The following is an 18,476-nucleotide window of genomic DNA, read 5'->3' on the forward strand; positions in this document are numbered from 1 at the left end:
TAATTATCTTGCTAATGATATTTAGGTCAGCTTGGCATCGGACGTCAGTACATTACTCGTCTGCTCTGTTGCTGAGGCTTTAGGATACGAAACAAAAACCGCGTGGGTCTTTGAAGCAGTAGCGGACTGATGTTGGGCATCTGGAGTATGTGAGGTGCTGCCTTGCCTCGAGTGTTGTGCGGAGGATTGGTAGGAGTACCGGCTACTGCCTACTTGCGGTATATCATCGATAGCGCAGCCGGCTTCAACACACGGTCGACAGTATCCTGGGTGTCGTGATCGATGTCAGAGAGTAAACCCAAGGCAAGAGTATGAAAACCTACTTCCGCCCATAATTAAAGGGACATCTGTTTGTCCGCACGCAAAGCAAGCTATTTTGGGTAATGAAGGCGTGGATTTCGGCTGTGTTTGGCGCCTTTTCTTTGGTGGAGGTGGAGTTGGCTCTCCGCTTTGTTGCACAGGTCCTGCGTCTTGAGGTGGAGGTGGAGGCTGAGACTGGGTCTGCTGTGGCTGAGGCTGTGGCTGAAGCTGAGGTTGAGGATGAGGTTGAGGCTGGGCCTGGGCCTGAGGAGGTTTGCGAGGTGCCGCCTTGCGTTTTGGTTTATTACTGCTTTCTGCAGCTGATCTGAGGAGCCTCGTAGAGAATATAGGAACTGCAGCCTGTGTTCCGTCAGAATCAAGTAAGATCTGTATGATTGCAGTGCACTGACGTTTTGAATTTGGGCTAGTAGAGAGCCCTCTGCTATTCTGTGTGCCAAGTATACTCGTCGAGGTGTATTCTTGGTGAAACATTAGAAGAATTCTACTTTACAAGGACTTCATGCTTACAATGGATTCGAGAATCTTGCGGTTTTCTTCTAACTTGTCTTCAGAGCCGATCCAGCGTAATATCGAATCCCATATGGGAGCACTCGCCCCGGTGAAAGTAAATGTGACCACTTCCTGGGGTTCTGGTGTCTTCGACCGAACTTGTCCATCGGGTTGGGACTCCAAAACTACTTCGGTCCGTTGTTCAAACGGAATACGCGTAGACAGTGTTATTTCGCCATATGATCCCATTGACCCTGGCACTGGGGTGAAATTGCCTACGGCAGGACCACGAGGGAAAATCCAACGGTCCGTAGGACACTCACGGAATTCGATTACGATATCAAAATCCTTGGTTCGATACACTGGGTGAATAGGCGACGCTGCACCATTAGCCACAGCCGTTGCTGTGTTCTGCGCCTGTGCGGATTGCATCGAAGAAGCATCCAGGTTCAGTCCGGATGAAGATGCGAGTTGCTGTATCGTTACGCCAAGGTTTTTGAGTTGGTCCATGGATGCGTTTCCTGAGGCAGCCAGTTGTAATAAGTTGGCCAATGTCGGATTGGAGAGAGCTGCTGCATTCACTTGGTTGATAAGCGTCGGTGGGATACTTGGAGAGTTTGGTAATGACGAAAGGAGGGGAGTAGTAGATCCTTGTGGCGCAGAGACAGAACTGGTGGCACCTTGTTGCTGCGTATAGGTAGTTCCAGGTGCTGTGTGCACAAGAATGGGGTGATAGTGTACTTCAAACATGGTTGTTTCTGTGAATATGTGCGGACCAATCTCCAAAGTGCACCTGCCGCGATTATATATCGTATGCGGTGGAGGAATAGCATCGGCGGGTTTTCCTCCCCTTGAGCGGCTGGAAAACTTTGGAAATGTTGAGCGCAGCCATTTCTCTCTTGCTGTAGATAGTAGTCAGTCTGAGTCTGTGGGTCGAACATAAATGTTATCATACATTGCTTCAGGGACTGTAGGATGACGAAACTGCGAGGATATTAGATGATGATACATGGGAGAGCAGAGAAAAGTGACCTGTCTGCTGCGCTTCTAATTTTTGAGAGATCTTGCTCGGTGTTGTTAATCTCCCAGTCAGGCTCCTGAGCTACGGGCAAATGGATGTTTTGACTGCGATTCATGAGGCGTTGATTGCGTATGTTTGGCAAAGCCTTCTGAATCAAACTCGCCATCTTTCCTTAAGCAAACTGATAGCATCTAATATAGGATCTTGATATTTATGAGTACACGAGTTCGTAAGTGCTTTCTTAATGTTCATTAGAAACCTCATCGTGTTCTTTTTAATAGAAAAAGGAAACACGGTCTTCAGACCGGTCGCCAAAGCGCGACCTCGCGCCGCGGAGGCCAGCGCACCGAAACAACTGGCATCAATCCCTGAAGCTCGTCCTCCAATTATGCCTTCGTCACAACAGCATGCTCCAACTGCGGTAGCTGTGACACCACTTCCTCCACCCGTTGCATCTTCTTCTATGCCGCCGCCGATCGTGGTTCCTGTCAGACTCCCTATCGCTACTGTGCATGCTCCTCAGAGACCTGCGATGCCTATAAACACTCTAATACCTCTTCCCACTACTCGAGATCGTCAAGTGCAGATTCCTCACCCTCGGCCAGCACTCCATGTCACTCAAGAACATCCTGTTGTAGTTATTCCCCCGCCCGTGGAACCACACTCAGGAGTATCCAGCTCCCGAAACCGTAGGTCTCAATCTCGCGCGTCTTCTGAAGTTCCGAAGAAATCTCGCAAAACACGTGCTCCCTCCTTGCCCTACGATGCCAGTGTAGACCCTGGAGAAGATTTAGATCCAACTGCCGTGACTATGGCTACATTATGTGAAGATACCGGATGGGGTCGTGTCAGTAGTAAAGCAGCTCAAATTGTCGATAACCACTTGGCCTGGAAAAAAATCAATCGGGAAAAGAGAGCGCGAATGAGAGTTTCCATGGAGGCGAGAAAGTATGGTCGAAATGAAGATGATACTGCGCAACCCGGCCATAACAGCTCTGCACCTGATCATCGCACCGTCACGAATGAGGTTGCGATATCTACAGAACCCAGTTCTGTACCTATGAACGGTGGCCAGTGTACAGTCGAAGATACGAGTGGTAGCGGATTTGACTATTCGCAAGACGTTGCTACCAGTCGATATAACGTTCAAATCCGTATTGGGCCTAATGGAGAAACCATTATCGACGAAGAGTCCCTGTTTGTGGACAGGAATGTTGGAGATGAGACTGCAGACTACACTCATGTCGAGGAATCGGACGTCTCCAAATTTGTAAATTCTGGGACGTATGGGAGGCGTTTCCGAGGTTCTCGCTGGAGTGCTGAGGAGACGGAGTTGTTCTACGACGTAAGTCATAAGGTAAATGCAGAGGATATTTTACTTATATACACCTGTAGGCGCTATCACAATTCGGCGAGAACTACGAATTAATATCTTATGTGCTACCTGGTCGCGACCGCAAGTCATGCAAGAACAAGTTTAAAGTGGAGGACAAGAAGAACTCGGCAAGAATAAATTACTGTTTGAACAACCGTCAGCCATATGGTAAGTCCCCGTGCTGACCCATTGCTTAGGAAATGACCTACGCTGTGGCCAGATATGCAGACTTTGTCGCGAATGACGGGAAAGGACTTTAGCGGCCCAACTCCAGAGATACGGCCGCCGCCTGTGCTTACACTTGCTGAGCCTGAGGGGGACGAAGGAGCGATCTTGAAGAAACAGGACCAGACTCCCGCTTTGGAAGATAACGGGGAGGAGGTTCTTGGTGATATATCCAGTTACTTATAATAAACTGACTTATGATTTTGTAAAGTAGAGACTTGAAGCTATTTCTATTTACACCTTCTGTTGTTCAATAAAGCACTTCCACCATAAGCCGGGATAGCTCAGCTGGGAGAGCAACAGACTGAAGTTCTGGAGGTCCCGTGTTCAATCCACGGTCCTGGCATATTTTTTTGTCTGAATTACAATCAAGTATTTGTAAACAACACCAGTCAACAAAGCTCACTAACGCGTCTTGCTCACCGACGTCGACGTCGGATTCATCGTTCTCCGTCTCTTACTCGTTATCCTGGCTCTGTAATTTTAAAAACTGCATAAAACGTTGATTCAGCATTGGCTACGGTCACTAGGACTTGTGTCCTAAGTTCAAAAGCTCTCATTGCATCGTCGTTTCTCCGTCGGAATCATGAGCCAAGGTAATGTTCACTTTTCCTTCACATCCTTGCCCTGACTGATGTGCGCTCTCCAGAAATGGAGCCCTCTCAGCCGTTGATTAATTATGACGACCCAAACTATGGCATGGAGGAAGATGAGGAGGAGTTTGAAGAGATAACGCAGGAAGATTGTTGGACCGTCATTTCCAGCTTTTTCGAGCAAAAAGGTCTTGTCAGACAGCAATTGGACTCTTTTGATGAGTTTGTGCAAAATACCATGCAAGAGCTTGTGGATGAGAATGCGGATCTTATTCTCGACCAGGCCGATCAACACACTGGTCATGACACAGATATGACGCGACGCTACGAGATCAAATTTGGCCAGATTTACCTGTCGCGACCGACCGTCACAGAAGCGGATGGATCCGTGGTCCCAGTGTTTCCTCAGGAGGCCCGTTTGCGGAACTTGACGTATTCGGCCCCATTGTACATCGAGATGAAGAAGAGAGTCCTCCTTGGGCGCGAAGATCCTGATGGGGCACCTGGAGAGATTCTGTGGGAGGCAGAGCGACATGAGGCACCTGAGGATACTACGAAGGTCTGGATTGGCAAGGTGTGTCACATGGCAGCAATGAAGAGTGTTTTCCTAACTTAGCCTGATTCACAGGTCCCTATCATGCTTCGTTCGACATTCTGTATACTTCGAGACCTGCAAGATCAGGACCTGTACGACTTGAACGAGTGTCCATATGATTCAGGAGGTTACTTCATTATCAACGGTTCAGAGAAGGTCCTCATCGCCCAGGAGCGTATGGCAACCAACCACGTCTATGTCTTTGCCAAGGCGCAGCCATCACCGATAAATTTCTTGGCCGAGATTCGGAGTGCTGTAGAGAAAGGTGGTAAGACTATCAGTCAATTCCAGGTCAAAATGTTCCACAGAAATCAGGAGCGATCGGTAAGCACCGCTCAATGCTGCCTGGGGTTTCCTATCCATCTTATTTTCACAGCTGGGTAATGTCATGAAAGCAACCATCCCTTACATTCGTGTCGACATTCCTATTTGGGTCGTTTTCCGCGCTCTCGGCGTTATCTCTGACCGAGACATCCTAGAGCACATTTGCTATGACATGCAAGACGCCCAGATGCTTGAAATGCTCAAGCCATGTATCGATGATGGTTTTGTCATCCAAGATCGCGAAGTTGCTCTAGATTTCATCGGAAACCGTGGTACCACCACTGGTTTGTCGCGAGAGCGGCGTATTCGCTACGCTCAAGAGATCTTGCAGAAAGAGATGCTCCCTCACGTCTCCATGTCGGAGGGCTCAGAGTCAAAGAAGGCCTACTTCTTCGGATACATGATCCACAGACTACTCCTCGCCGCCCTTGAACGGAGAGAGCTGGATGACCGTGATCATTTCGGGAAGAAACGTCTTGATTTAGCTGGTCCTCTACTTGCTGGTCTATTCCGCATGCTGTTCAAGAAATTGACGAGGGATGTTTACCGTTATCTCCAGAAGGTAAGTCTCCGTCAAGTTGCACTTTTGCATATGCTCATGATTTCATAGTGTGTGGAGACACACAAGGAGTTCAATCTCTCGCTAGCCGTTAAGCATCAGACAATTACCAATGGTCTCAAATATTCACTTGCTACCGGCAACTGGGGCGACCAAAAGAAGGCAATGTCATCGAAGGCTGGCGTGTCTCAGGTGTTGAACAGGTACACTTACGCATCTACTCTCTCCCACTTGCGTCGGACCAACACCCCTCTCGGTCGCGAGGGCAAGATTGCTAAACCTCGTCAATTACACAACACGCACTGGGGTATGGTTTGTCCTGCCGAAACGCCAGAAGGGCAGGCTTGTGGTCTCGTGAAGAACCTCGCCCTCATGGCATGTATCTCTGTCGGTTCTTATTCCGCGCCCGTCATCGAGTTCTTGGAGGAGTGGGGTCTTGAATCACTGGAGGAGAATGCGCACTCGTCGACGCCTTGTACGAAGGTCTTTGTCAATGGTGTCTGGATGGGTGTGCATCGTGATCCCGCGAATCTCGTGAAGACGATTAAGAAGCTTCGTAGGAAGGATGATATCAGTCCTGAAGTCTCTGTTGTTCGCGACATCCGTGAGCGGGAGCTGCGATTATACACAGACGCTGGTCGTGTCTGCCGACCGCTATTTATTGTCGAGAACCAGCAGCTCGCCCTTCAAAAGAAGCATATCAAATGGTTGAACCAAGGTTATCGCGACGAAGACGGGGAGGAATTCAAGTGGGAGCAGCTAGTAAAGAATGGAATCATTGAGTTGTTGGATGCGGAGGAAGAAGAGACTGTCATGATCTGTATGACTCCGGAGGACCTCGAGAACTCCAGATTGCAGTCAGCGGGTATTGATCCTCACCAGAATGACGGCGATTATGACCCAGCTGCACGGCTGAAGGCAGGGATCAGCGCGCATACTTGGACTCACTGTGAGATTCACCCGAGCATGATTCTAGGTGTCTGCGCGAGTATCATTCCTTTCCCTGACCACAACCAGGTGAGTGGTGTGCTTTTTCTGTGTATGAAAGTTGACCGTTTGTAGTCTCCTCGTAATACCTACCAATCCGCCATGGGTAAACAAGCCATGGGCATTTACCTCACCAATTTCTTGGTTCGCATGGACACCATGGCCAATATTTTGTATTACCCGCAGAAGCCTCTCGCCACTACGCGCTCTATGGAGTACCTGAAATTCAGAGAGCTTCCTGCGGGACAAAATGCCATCGTGGCCATTCTTTGTTACAGTGGCTACAACCAAGAAGATTCTGTCATCATGAATCAGAGTTCGATCGACCGAGGTCTCTTCCGGAGTATATATTACCGCAGTTACATGGACCTGGAGAAGAAGAGTGGTGTACAGCAGCTGGAGGAGTTTGAGAAACCTACTCGTGATACTACGCTGCGGATGAAGCACGGCACGTACGACAAAATTGAGGACGATGGTCTGATTGCTCCCGGTACCGGTGTCTCTGGGGAAGATATTATCATTGGGAAAACTGCACCCATTCCCCCTGACAGCGAGGAACTTGGACAACGTACTCGGACGCACACGAGACGAGATGTCTCAACTCCATTGAAGAGCACAGAAAATGGTATCGTTGATCAAGTGTTGATCACGACCAATTCGGAGGGCCAGAAATTCGTCAAAGTCCGTGTTCGGTCGACGCGTATTCCCCAGATTGGCGACAAGTTTGCGTCTCGTCACGGTCAGAAGGGAACTATTGGTATCACTTACCGACAGGAAGACATGCCCTTCACCGCCGAAGGAATTGTTCCTGATATTGTCATCAATCCTCATGCCATCCCCTCGCGTATGACCATCGGTCACTTGGTTGAATGTCTGCTCTCTAAGGTGGCAACACTGATAGGAAACGAGGGTGACGCAACTCCCTTCACCGATCTCACGGTCGAGTCTGTGTCGACCTTCCTGCGCCAAAAGGGCTACCAGTCCCGAGGTCTTGAGGTCATGTACCATGGCCACACAGGCAAGAAGCTCCAAGCGCAGGTTTATCTCGGCCCCACGTACTACCAGCGTCTCAAACACATGGTGGATGACAAGATCCATTCGCGCGCGAGAGGTCCCGTGCAGATCTTGACGCGCCAGCCTGTGGAGGGTCGTAGTCGTGATGGTGGTCTCCGTTTCGGAGAGATGGAACGTGATTGTATGATTTCGCATGGTGTTGCTGGCTTCCTGAAAGAGCGCTTGTTCGAGGCTAGTGATGCCTACCGTTTGCATGTTTGCGACATGTAAGTCATTTGATCTATTTGATCTTGTTCCATGGACTTACTTTGAATCTCCAGCTGCGGTCTCACTGCAATCGCCAACCTCGTGAGTACCTTCATATGTCATAATCATCACCTGCTAATGTCTGTGAAATAGAAAAAGCAAAGCTTCGAGTGCCGTGCATGCAAAAACAAGACAGCGTGTTCACAGTTGTATATTCCTTATGCTGCAAAATTATTATTCCAGGTTTGCATTCATCCTTGATTGATAGTAGAGTTTTGCTAAATTCAGATGGTCGCCAGGAATTGCAAAGCATGAATATCGCAGCTCGTCTGTATACTGTCTCCACTGGCCGTGTCAGGGATGGAACGTAACTTATTGTCGATTCCCGTATCACGAGAGATCCCGTAGTCTTTGCATTAATTGTTGTTGGGCAATAAGGATGCAGTGTTAGTTATAAGTCGCCATCTAATAACACTATGTTGACCCCTTGGAAAGCTTCGCTGAGCCGCAGGCTCGGCGACCTTGCCATGGCTAGTAATTTGGGCGCGTCAGCTAGGATCATGTGACCGTCATATGCGAATTCAGCCACGTGATTCATAGAAACTGGTTACGCGTTCTCGTGAAGACTAAGTACTCACTTGCCGCCAACCCCTGTATTTCGCAACACGGATCAAATTGAAGTGTTTTCGTTCTAAGAAAATATTGAACCAATATATCCTTCGGATTCAAATACGGATCACCAAAACTTAGCCTTGAACATAGGCCATGTCGGAGACACCTCTCACCTGGAATCGTGAGTGATCATATCCTCCGCGTTCCTCAGAAATCTCTGAAAATGGAGAGGCGGCAGAAGCGGTGAAAGGAATGACTGAATTTAGTGAGTTGGTTCAAAAACGACTCCATGATCACCATCTAATCAAACATTTAGTCGAAGTTGCCATCCATACTATCCTCTACGTCAGACAAATATACCCAGCAGATCTATTTGTGCGACGGAAGAAATACGACACGCCCGTCTTCCAGTCTCGCCATCCCGCGTTAAATGAATATATTTCTGGCACTGTCAAGGCTGTTTCCGACGAACTTGTACTCGTAAGCTCTTAGCATCGGCTTCACACTTCCCCTGCAATGAAGTTTTCGATAAAAACAGGGCAATGTCGACAAGGTGGTAGTCGTTATCAAGGACAAGAACCAAGTGGCCCTTGAGCGCTTCATCTTTTCAGTCCAAAACATGATTGAGGTCGAATCCTATAACAAAGATACGAGGTGTGCTGCATCTTTCACTTGCGCGCACAAGCAATGACATCTACCTAGCGTGCAGGAGGCGATGTCCTCCGCTCAACTTGGCCAGTATTTTCGCTCCTTTCTCATCAAACTGAATATGATCGAGTCTCAACTGGGGCTTCTCGAACTTCCCACCGGTGGTAAGCTTATCTCTTCGTCTCTCACAGTAAACCTCTCACTTGAGCTGAGGTAGACGAAGCCTCATTTGCAATAGTCCTTGAACTCAAGGAAAATACAGTGCCCTCAGCTTCCAAGGACAACGTAAGGATCCTAGTCAGATGTTTATAACAGACAGTTTGACTCTCAAAAGGAACCCCCACCATGGGTACCCGCAGACCGTCAACACACAACCTCTGGGGCATCTGAAGAAGCCCAGTTGCACCTCCTTCGGGCAGTAGACACAGGTATCATCAATGTATGCAGGTTACGTCGATGAGATTCGGCCTTGACATTCACAGTACTACAGATCTCTCTTGCAGTTCAAGAATCCGAACACAAGCTCCAACTCATCAAGAACCCAGATGATTCCGCGTACGATATCGAAGGATAAGGAAATGCTGAAGCTAGCTGGAATCCCAGTTGACATACTCGATGATAATCTACTATAAACTACTAGTAATACATTGCAACCGAAGTCCTTTCATGACGTGCGAGATAACAGCAAAACGGAATATGAATAGATCAGGTTAGTACTGAACGCTAAACGTCAACCCGTATACGTTGGATGACAGGTATAATCCGCTCCCACTCCTCCATTGCCTGGATCAAATTATGAAATTCGAGGGCTAGGCTGATTGAAAAAAACAACATACCGATTGATAAAATTCAATTTCACCTTCTGCAAGGTTGCCCAGCATTTCTTTCATCTCCGCTTCCTTCGTGTATTGGAATATGGTCTGCTCCCGCAGAGTCTCATCACTGAACGCATCTGATGTCTCGTGCGCTGTTGTTACAGCGTCTTGTAGCTAACCCGATGTTGAAAAATAGACAAGTAAGCATCGCAGTAGGTACACACCTCTTTAATCTTAATATCCAACTTTCTCATCTTCTCCACTCTGCTGCGATCATCGTCAGCACCCCTGAGTGAGTCCACTTTGTCCTTTAGGTATGCGCTGAGTCCCAGCCCTGTACTTCCTGCGTGCCCTGAAATAACGGCAGATAACCGATCACGTTCTTGTGTTACTCCAGAAAGGTAATCCGATAATTCCTCAAAATCAAGTTGCTTCTGGTCACGAAGTTTCAAGACTGCGCGGTTTGCGTGGGAGTAGGTTAGCAGTGAATGAAGGTGGACGAGGAAAGGGTCGGTGGTCGTTTGAGTCTGAAAGAAGCGGTGAGTAGGTGACTCGGATATTATCGAAACATCATGCCTTATGTCTGAGCAATGCAGAAAATTCGAGCAGGGTATTTGAGAAGTGGTTCAAGGGATCCGTAATCCCTGATTCCAGAAAACCAAGTCCCTGCACGGCAACCGCTAGATCGTGATAATCCGCTGTCAGATCTTCGCCGGGAGCGAGACCGCCACCTCGTTCAGCCTCAGATACTCCCTCACGCTGTTATAAGATAGGCTCACCGTTTGTGCGACCGCGGACGCGGTTCCAGAGGCGCTCACAGATGACAAGCCCATCCTCGAATTTATCTACAGATTCGCGCATATCGAGAAAGCGTTCATCGGGCTTGCGTACGCGTGCAAACGCGTTGAGAAGGGTGTCTGAGATATTATCGATGAGTCCTGGTGTGGGTTCTGGCCCTGGAGGGTGTGCGAGATGTTGATGCATATGAACGTGCTGGAAGGTGTCAGGGGTGTTTGGACTACGCTAAATCGACGTACCCATTCTGTCGACTCGAAGAACGCACGAACGAGAGTGCTACGTTGTAGGGTGGGGTGTCGGGATATCCGTTCGAGGAAACGGTGGAGGCTGTCAAAAATGAGACACTGACGAATCCACACGCCACACATACGTACTCTAGTCTGCGGCGCTCCATAAACTCTGGGCTAAAGCGATCGCCCGTCAGGTACTCTATGTGTGGTTAGACAATATTGAGATTACGAGGGCAACATATACCTAACCGGTGCTTGTCGGGAAGAGCAGGTACCACGCATGCTGGGAAATCCTTCACAAGGTGGTCTCGCAGAAATACAAAGTCCTGGAATCGTCGACGAGAGGAAGGATTAGGAGTAGAGAATATTAGAAGATTGGTCTGCAAATGCTTCAAAACTATGCACAAGAACTTGGTTATATTACGACACACCTTTGCCGAGACTAGGTAGGAGACGTATGCATCTTTAGTTTCTGCAAGCTCCTTTACAGGATCTTTGACAGTAACAATGAGATATCCCTCCCACTTTGGATCGTGTGGACCCCGTTCATCCTCTGTCCCAGCCGTACTCTGCTTGAAGCCTGGGCCAGACGGTTGGACGGTGTGATCGGCGTCATAGGGTGCCGAAGGGGACTCCCAAGTGACACTGTCAAAAACGTCCTCTTCGTCGCCAAGCATGTTGGGATCAGTGGTGAACGGCTATTGACTTTCGGGTTCACCGCTGGTGCTATAGATCGGTGCTTCCCGGTTATTTAAAACTTGAAGCTGAGCGCAGTAATTGGCGTGAACAAAGTCGACTCTAAAGACGAGAAGCCTTTGGGAAACAAACCACAACAAACGCTTTCTGGATGCGCCAAAATTCGAAGCTGCAGGCAATCGCGCTCGGTGTTCTGTCTGCTTGCTCCCTTGCAGCTGGATATGAGGTCCAGTTCTCAGATACGGACTATTCTCGCCAAGTATGTTCGGGAATGTGGGCAAGCCAGTCCACTTTCATCAACGGTGCGCAGCCTGTGTACCGTATATATTCGCCAGATACTTACACTACGTGTCATAGTCACGTTTGATGAAAGTTCTTCACAAGGACAGGTAGCGATGGTGATATATGAATGGAAGGATGTCAAGTATCTGGGTGTCATTACCTCCACGACGGATGACTCCCTACCCGTGAGTGACCCCTTACAACATGGTTTGCCGCCGAACTCAGTAATAGAACCCCCAGCAGAAGACATACGTATGCACGACGGACGCAGTCAGAGTCGGCCTCTGTGCATATGATAATGTCGGAAATTTCATATTCTCGTCTGATGACGGGACCACCGCAAACCAAACTACTTTCTGGACTGCCAGTGTTGCCCTTAACCACACTGGCGGCGCACCCTCAGATTCATCAGGGTTGTTGGAAAGCCCAGAGGGTAACCTTGCCACGCCTGCCGATAATTATACTTCGCCACGGAGATCACGAGGGCTTCACCACAGTCTTCGACAATCGAGTGACCTCCTAAACCCGAGCCCATCCGGGACCGTTGCATATACACAACCCATACAGTATCAAGTCCGCATGAATGGGTATTATTGCGTAGGCGAGTCCAAGTCGTCTTGTCTTGTCTCTCCCGGCTTATTTCTGTCGCAGCTATTGTGCCTGTCACAGTATTGAATCCCACTGCCCGTCAGGCACCTACAGATGTCCCGTCTCATCCTACATACAACGGCGTCGTTCTTTTCCGCAATACTTTCGATGGACAGCTTCCTGCTACCGACTATCCCAAAGTTAACGTGAGCCGAAAACGTACTCCGTCGTCATCTCTCTAATCACAACACTCAGTTTTACCTCGCCATGTTCTTTGTATATACAATTGCAGGCTCTGTATGGGCATGGCTCTGCTACAAACATGTTACGGAACTATTACCCATTCAGGTTCGTCATGTTCCATACATCTTGGGCGATCTAATGTTTATCTCAGTACTATCTCTCGAGCTTGGTCGCGTTCCTTGTCATCGAAATGGTTGCAAACTGGGGTAGGACGTTTTGTCATTACCTCACCTCCATGCTAACCATGCCTAGTATACTACCGATACCTTAACGCACATGGGAAGACCGCAGCGTCCGTCATCTTCCTTTTTGTTGGTACGGACAATCAATGAAATAGTTATCCAATCGCTTACCCAGTGCAGTTGCCATTCTGGATGCGGGGCGCAATGCCCTTTCCTTCTTTATGCTCCTCGTTGTATCCCTCGGGCTCAGCGTCGTCTGCGAATCTCTGGGGCGCACAATGCTCAAGTGTCAGATCCTTGCAGGGCTACACTTTGTCTTCGGAGGTGAACTCGGTTTTTCATGATATCAGAGATGTAATGACCGTCGTCATCAGTACTGTATGCCGTGGGTATAGTTGAACTGGAACTCGAGTCGACGTCAGCGTTGGTACTCTTGATGTTTGTCATACCACTGGCATTCACGCTTAGTGGGTTCCTGATGTGGATCCTGTACTCATTGAATGGTATATCCAATCCCTTTTTCACCTTGCGTGCTTTCTCAAGTATCCATTTTAGGTACAATGAGGCAGCTCAGTGTGCGGAAGCAAAGATACAAACTCAGGATGTTCAAACGCCTGTATTATATTCTCCTTGGCACGGTGGCTATTATAGCTATATTTTTTGTTATCTCTTCAGTGTCGTTCTCTGATAGGCTAGCTGAAGGTGTGTCACCATCCGTGAACCAATTTTCGATCCATCTCAATATACATGATTGTAGATTACGCAGCAAAGTCATGGAAAATCCGTTGGTGGCTCCTTGACGGCTACCTCGCCCTTCTCTACTTTTTCACCTTCTGGAGCATAGCGTACCTTTGGCGGCCATCAGAAAATAACCGCCGCCTCGCCATGTCCGACGAAATCGCACAAGAAGACGAAGATGCTGAGGATTATGACCTCGAGACACTTCAACATCGTACGGTTGCCCGAGAGGATGACGAGATCACACTCGTCAACTCACGGCGAGAACCTGAGGCGCTTGCAGAGGATCACGTCGTGTTTGAGATCGGCGACGAGGATATAGGAAGCGACGATGAAGGTGAGACGGCCGTAAAGAAGCGGCGTGGTGGGGAGCATAGGGCATCCGGTGATAAACAGGACAGTGCAGATGAGGAACGTCAGGGTCTTATACACAAGGACCGAGACGATTAGACTCTCACGCAGCTTATCTTTGTCACTATGCAGTGTGTCGTGCATGTCCTAGTACTTTCGTTTTAGAATCCTCATTTCTTCATTTTGTAAATCGGCAAATGGGGGCGAGAACTCAGTTAAGTCTAGGGTTTGGCGAGCCCTCTGCTAGATGGAGAGAGTGAGGAGATGACGTCTGTTATTTATTTTTATAAATAATTTATCTTCTATGTGAACTTTGTCAACATGTTTGGAGCAACCGTCACTCCTACGATAAGTATCTTTATTTCTTTCACCTGGTTCCACTAAGTTATACGTCTGACGCGCCCTTGTGGCCCTCACGACGCGTTTAAGGCATTTCTAGTCCCCGCCATGTCCATTCATTTTGCTTTTGTGACTCTCGTAACTTCGGATTCCTATCTCCCAGGTGCACTCGCCATTTCGGGTGCTTTAAAGGATGTGCACCAGACTGAACCTCATGAGGTCAAATACGACACAGTGTGCATAGTCACACCAGAAACCCTTGATATCACTACTATCAAGCTGCTCAGAAAGACATACGATATTGTCATTGGTGTTGAGGTTATAGGCCAGTCCGATCCTACTGGACTAAATTTAATGGGTGAGTCGTTGCTGCGTTGACTGGGTTGCGTCTGAATGGCATCAGCTGAGGGCACGAAAAACTTATCTGTCGGAATATCTGTAACGGTTCCCAGGCCAGTTTCTGTATTTTGCACTTTGTGCCCCAGATGTGGGGTATGAATGCATCGTGTCCAAGCTTCTCCATCAGCCACCCAGCTTTTCTGCACACAGTGGAAATAGCTAGGCTAATATCATGCTCATTTAATTGCAGGACGCCCAGACCTTGATACGGTCCTGACCAAATTACACGTATTCCGCCTCACGCAGTATTCCAAGGTAATATTCCTTGATGCGGATGTTCTCCCATTGCGCCCCCTGTCCCACCTATTTCACCTTGACCACGAGTTCTCTGCGGTGCCTGACGTAGGATGGTCCGATATATTCAACTCGGGTGTGATGGTACTCTCTCCTAGTGAAGATAAATTCACGGAGCTTCAAGAGCTTCTGAAAACGAATGGAAGTTGGGACGGTGGCGATCAAGGTATTTTAAATGAGTGGAGGGGAGGCGACTGGAATAGGCTTAGCTTCACATACAACACGACTCCTACTGCTGCTTATACGTCAGTAATATCACATCTTCTTTCGCTCGCATAGTTAATGACATACTTATTACGAATCAGGTATGCTCCTGCGTATGAGCGGTTCGGTTCCCAGATATCGGCGGTCCATTTCATCGGACCTAATAAGCCCTGGCACTCCATTCCTTATCGTGCCCCAGGATCCTCCACCCAAGTACCATCATCTCAGATGGAACAGCAGTCTGCAGTGTCAGAGCCAGTAAAGCAACCTCAACAAGCCTACGACTATGGTTCGCTCGTCGATCGGTGGTATAGTGTTTACGACAAGCACTATCGATCAAAACCCATCTCACCGGATCTCGAGGTTCCTGTCAGTAAATATGTTTCTGCATGGGAAGATGAGGAGAATTCCCGTGCAGCGGTAGAGTCTGCGGGAGCACCAGGTGGTGGTCCACTTGGTCTCGACGTCTTACGTCGTTTGGCCCTTCAGGGCATGAGCGTAATGGGCTTCTGGTCTGGTGATCGATCGAAAGGAGAGGGCGAGTACAGGAGCATGCCCCTTGAGGGGCGTTTGGATCTTATGAGACCACGCCCCGCAAAGCAGATGAAACCTGAGGATCATGATTTTCACCAGACTACCCCTGAGCCTCCTGATTCAAATCTCAACGAGGTAGTCGTCGAACCCACAACACCTGTTCAACAGATAGGCTCACTATCATTGGATTCACCTGTAAGATGGACTACGTTGCCAACTCCGAATGGCGATGAGGTGCCTCCTGCGCCACAATCGCGCCTGTTATCTCTCCCTCCGACACCTCTCCACTTTGTCCCCTCGCCCTCCAAGCTAGTTGTGCGCTTGAATCAACCAAAGTCGCCCCTTTCGTTGCAAGAACGAAGGATCGAGCGATTGCGCGCTACTTCCCCACCCCTTCTCTCATGGAATGCTGCGATCGAAGCGCCGCCAAAAACCATATCTACTCCCTCCGCACCCCCAAGAGACACCTATTTCCCGAATGTCTGGGACGATTCTCCCTGCGGAAACAAAGGTCCTGGATCATCATCAAGGTCGTCCTCGAGCATGTCGTCTGAGACAGATGCAACGAGTACGGAAGTTATCTCGGTTCAGGGAGACCCATCGCCCCAAACACTCTTCAGCCCACCACCTGTACCTGAGATTCCTCAGATGCTACTTCAGCTGGGGCACTACCGCAATGTCACTGGGCCTACTACTGATGGTGGCACTACGCCGCCTACCCCTGACCGCACCAAGGTCAAGCGTGTCTTCCCTTGGGAGGAGCGCCTTCGTGTTACTCCTACACGTGTATTCCCAGAGGGCGAGCCCCGCCCACAAGGGTCGATGTTCTTTCAGTCCCCGCCTCGTCCCGCGCTTCCATCTACTCCTGAGCGCAAGTTGAGCAGGGAGTTTGGAGCGCAGCCAATGCCTTCGCCATTAGCAGGTTTCCCATCATTGACATCTGGGAACATGTGGGATGCCGTTCCTGGCATCCAAAAGTTTGGTTCGAAACTTGCACGCCCTCCAGGGCCCACTCCCTTAGCAACCGCATTCGAAAACCCAAAGAGACCCTGGGAGGAGAAGTCAGAAGCTAGCAGTCACGATGGTGATGTAGAGGATGAGATGGACTCCGATGAGGACGAAGGCAGGCGAACAGTGACAGAGGTACGATCTTGCAATTCTAGCATCGCAACCGCGAGGAAGACATACCAATCATTTGGAGTGCAGACGGACGCGAAGGAAATGTGCACTCAGAGTGTGCAGGTTTCTTCGGAAGAGGACTGTCGCTGTAATGCGGCCGTTGAAAGCACGCACGCATAGCGGATCTATGAAGAAGCATTGGCACCCTTCATCAAGCCTCAGGGTGTTGCCGCCCGTGATGAATGTTGCCGCGGGTGCTGAACAAACCGGCTTGATGTCCCCTGCTGTTTCGCAGGTGTCAACGCCGCGATCTTCCGTTTCTTCAGCTATGATGGGTTCTCGGGAGACCCTTTTACCTCCGCAGACGTCGGGACAGCCTGGCGAAATGACGCCGAGAGCAGAAAGGAGTGCGACTCCGAGTCCACTGTCGTCCCCTTCTCAACTGTCTTCCAGTGAATCCCCGACTTCATCGTCTCTAGGTCCTGCATCACCAGCGGAAGGGCGGTCTCCTAGTACTCCCTCTCGAACATCTCGTGTCTGGGATCCTGCTCGAGGAGTGGAACTCTTCAAACGTGGCTCAGAAGAGGTACTTGCTCGGTTCCTGAAGATCAGCTCACGAGAGGATCCCACACGTCGGATTTAACGAGTTCTGAGTATTACGTATCTGTTACGAGCTTCACTTTCCATGTCTTATTGATTGCAGACAGAATCTCTCTTTTCTTGTTCATTCCTCCTGTACGATTATGTGAAGTGCATTTGCATGTATATACCCGCAACCTACTCTCGCAACGAACTTTGTTTTTTCCTTTCTCTCTTCATTATGGTTATTCTTGCCACCTTATATTCACATTTAGCACTCGCAACCCAAAGTGCGACGAGAGTTCAAATTTCATTTACTATACTCTTAGACGGAATTCACTGCACAATCTCAAAGAGTCACATAAGCCAGTAGCGATAACCTTTGCGTGTGATTGTGACGCCCACTTCCAAACCTTATGCCTCCAGCCTCCTGATAAGCAAAATGTCGAACAGGGTATCTGGTGGAAACGCGGATGCGCGTATCCATCTAGTCTCCGTAGTAAGGCGCCCTGAAAAACATTATGCTAATGCTACATTCCGATTCGCTAGACACTTGCGCTCCGAAACGGAAATTCACTTGCTGGACGAAGTAAGAACGCAGCAATGCCCCATAATCGCGCCGTATGCCTCTTACTCGAGCGGCGATGGGAGCGAAAGTCGTATACACACATAAGCCTCCAAGGAAGTGTACATATTCCATGAAGAACCGTGCAACTGGATGGTCGAGCATTCCGGATCCGAGGTTTGTGGAGTCGTTTGGAGTGATCTTGATATCTGAGGATTCATGCATATAAATAATTTCCGAAATCATCCCAGGGTGAATAGCTTGCTATGTGACGGAATTTCGAGGAGGGAGTGACTGAGAGTCACTGCCAACTGTACTGCCCTGTCCTTTACTGATACCTTACGCTTGGTTACTAGGACGCACGATGTCACCAGGCCTACACCTCCCTATTCAGTACCGGTGGTGAATACTGTGATGGCAATCAGAACGCACCAAGGATGACCAATCTAAAGAAAGTGTGGCTGAATGGGTAATCTGTAGCGAAACTCTCCGGGCCAAGCAAGCTCAAAAG

At 49.1% G+C, this 18,476-nt stretch overlaps 8 protein-coding genes and 1 non-coding gene across 9 annotated transcripts; 6 read left to right on the plus strand and 3 right to left on the minus strand.

Moving 5' to 3' along the window:
* Window positions 1-21: 21 nt before the first annotated feature.
* BJ212DRAFT_1482737 (uncharacterized protein) lies at window positions 22-1,997 on the minus strand (the record flags this gene model as incomplete). Its single annotated transcript, XM_041340477.1, has 6 exons — window positions 22-266; window positions 324-660; window positions 711-779; window positions 829-1,712; window positions 1,766-1,794; window positions 1,843-1,997. The coding sequence occupies 6 exons, from the start codon at window positions 1,995-1,997 to the stop codon at window positions 22-24; spliced, it is 1,719 nt and encodes a 572-aa protein (XP_041191154.1).
* A 645-nt stretch (window positions 1,998-2,642) lies between these two features.
* On the plus strand, window positions 2,643-3,617 carry BJ212DRAFT_1275837 (uncharacterized protein; the record flags this gene model as incomplete). The annotated part of the gene is made up of 3 exons (XM_041331243.1): window positions 2,643-3,176; window positions 3,227-3,374; window positions 3,427-3,617. The coding sequence occupies 3 exons, from the start codon at window positions 2,643-2,645 to the stop codon at window positions 3,615-3,617; spliced, it is 873 nt and encodes a 290-aa protein (XP_041191155.1).
* Window positions 3,618-3,704: 87 nt separating this feature from the next.
* BJ212DRAFT_t82 lies at window positions 3,705-3,777 on the plus strand. The gene has a single exon. It is a non-coding gene; the product is annotated as a tRNA-Phe (tRNA).
* Window positions 3,773-8,339, plus strand: BJ212DRAFT_1367647 (DNA-directed RNA polymerase II subunit RPB2). The gene is made up of 9 exons (XM_041336150.1): window positions 3,773-4,027; window positions 4,081-4,598; window positions 4,653-4,943; window positions 4,996-5,505; window positions 5,554-6,519; window positions 6,565-7,769; window positions 7,824-7,851; window positions 7,903-7,992; window positions 8,049-8,339. Exons 1-9 carry the CDS (start codon window positions 4,018-4,020, stop codon window positions 8,118-8,120), a joined length of 3,690 nt encoding a protein of 1,229 aa, XP_041191156.1. The 5' UTR covers window positions 3,773-4,017; the 3' UTR covers window positions 8,121-8,339.
* A 175-nt stretch (window positions 8,340-8,514) lies between these two features.
* BJ212DRAFT_1482739 (DNA-binding protein) lies at window positions 8,515-9,583 on the plus strand (the record flags this gene model as incomplete). Its single annotated transcript, XM_041340478.1, has 8 exons — window positions 8,515-8,542; window positions 8,600-8,626; window positions 8,678-8,841; window positions 8,900-9,015; window positions 9,064-9,173; window positions 9,227-9,294; window positions 9,344-9,448; window positions 9,500-9,583. 8 exons carry the CDS (start codon window positions 8,515-8,517, stop codon window positions 9,581-9,583), a joined length of 702 nt encoding a protein of 233 aa, XP_041191157.1.
* Window positions 9,564-11,649, minus strand: BJ212DRAFT_423691 (uncharacterized protein). Its single transcript, XM_041343163.1, has 9 exons — window positions 11,284-11,649; window positions 11,097-11,232; window positions 10,997-11,051; window positions 10,862-10,949; window positions 10,604-10,817; window positions 10,401-10,555; window positions 10,049-10,351; window positions 9,846-9,998; window positions 9,564-9,792 (listed from the first exon to the last, which is right to left on the minus strand). The coding sequence occupies exons 1-9, from the start codon at window positions 11,527-11,529 to the stop codon at window positions 9,733-9,735; spliced, it is 1,410 nt and encodes a 469-aa protein (XP_041191158.1). The 5' UTR covers window positions 11,530-11,649; the 3' UTR covers window positions 9,564-9,732.
* A 28-nt stretch (window positions 11,650-11,677) lies between these two features.
* Window positions 11,678-14,176, plus strand: BJ212DRAFT_1367666 (lung seven transmembrane receptor-domain-containing protein). The gene is made up of 11 exons (XM_041336151.1): window positions 11,678-11,850; window positions 11,906-12,015; window positions 12,074-12,431; window positions 12,482-12,624; window positions 12,674-12,766; window positions 12,813-12,867; window positions 12,914-12,976; window positions 13,024-13,167; window positions 13,218-13,346; window positions 13,399-13,545; window positions 13,601-14,176. Exons 1-11 carry the CDS (start codon window positions 11,700-11,702, stop codon window positions 14,029-14,031), a joined length of 1,824 nt encoding a protein of 607 aa, XP_041191159.1. The 5' UTR covers window positions 11,678-11,699; the 3' UTR covers window positions 14,032-14,176.
* An 84-nt stretch (window positions 14,177-14,260) lies between these two features.
* On the plus strand, window positions 14,261-17,783 carry BJ212DRAFT_1367669 (nucleotide-diphospho-sugar transferase). Its single transcript, XM_041336152.1, has 5 exons — window positions 14,261-14,629; window positions 14,861-15,209; window positions 15,270-16,845; window positions 16,909-16,963; window positions 16,989-17,783. The coding sequence occupies exons 1-5, from the start codon at window positions 14,380-14,382 to the stop codon at window positions 17,462-17,464; spliced, it is 2,706 nt and encodes a 901-aa protein (XP_041191160.1). The 5' UTR covers window positions 14,261-14,379; the 3' UTR covers window positions 17,465-17,783.
* On the minus strand, window positions 17,784-18,282 carry BJ212DRAFT_1367672 (uncharacterized protein; the record flags this gene model as incomplete). The annotated part of the gene is made up of 1 exon (XM_041336153.1): window positions 17,784-18,282. A coding segment is annotated over exon 1 (238 nt), but the record flags the coding sequence as incomplete, so codon positions are not given.
* Window positions 18,283-18,476: the final 194 nt, after the last annotated feature.

Source organism: Suillus subaureus, assembly GCF_016647635.1.
Source record: "Suillus subaureus strain MN1 chromosome Unknown BJ212scaffold_24, whole genome shotgun sequence".
NCBI classification, from domain to species: domain Eukaryota; kingdom Fungi; phylum Basidiomycota; class Agaricomycetes; order Boletales; family Suillaceae; genus Suillus; species Suillus subaureus.

Coding starts and splice junctions, on each gene's coding strand:
- BJ212DRAFT_1367669 (XM_041336152.1), top strand. CDS start 14,380: ATGTCCATTCATTTTGCTTTTGTGACTCTCGTAACTTCGGATTCCTAT. Junction 14,630..14,860: donor TACTGGACTAAATTTAATGG/GTGAGTCGTTGC, acceptor ATTTAATTGCAG/GACGCCCAGACCTTGATACG. Junction 16,964..16,988: donor GGTTTCTTCGGAAGAGGACT/GTCGCTGTAATG, acceptor GGCCGTTGAAAG/CACGCACGCATAGCGGATCT.
- BJ212DRAFT_1367647 (XM_041336150.1), top strand. Junction 5,506..5,553: donor TTTACCGTTATCTCCAGAAG/GTAAGTCTCCGT, acceptor ATGATTTCATAG/TGTGTGGAGACACACAAGGA. Junction 6,520..6,564: donor CTTTCCCTGACCACAACCAG/GTGAGTGGTGTG, acceptor GACCGTTTGTAG/TCTCCTCGTAATACCTACCA.
- BJ212DRAFT_1367666 (XM_041336151.1), top strand. CDS start 11,700: ATGCGCCAAAATTCGAAGCTGCAGGCAATCGCGCTCGGTGTTCTGTCT. Junction 12,432..12,481: donor GAATGGGTATTATTGCGTAG/GCGAGTCCAAGT, acceptor TTTCTGTCGCAG/CTATTGTGCCTGTCACAGTA. Junction 12,625..12,673: donor CCGACTATCCCAAAGTTAAC/GTGAGCCGAAAA, acceptor CACAACACTCAG/TTTTACCTCGCCATGTTCTT.
- BJ212DRAFT_423691 (XM_041343163.1), bottom strand. CDS start 11,529: ATGCTTGGCGACGAAGAGGACGTTTTTGACAGTGTCACTTGGGAGTCC. Junction 10,818..10,861: donor TCTTCGAGTCGACAGAATGG/GTACGTCGATTT, acceptor GACACCTTCCAG/CACGTTCATATGCATCAACA. Junction 9,999..10,048: donor TGGATATTAAGATTAAAGAG/GTGTGTACCTAC, acceptor ACATCGGGTTAG/CTACAAGACGCTGTAACAAC.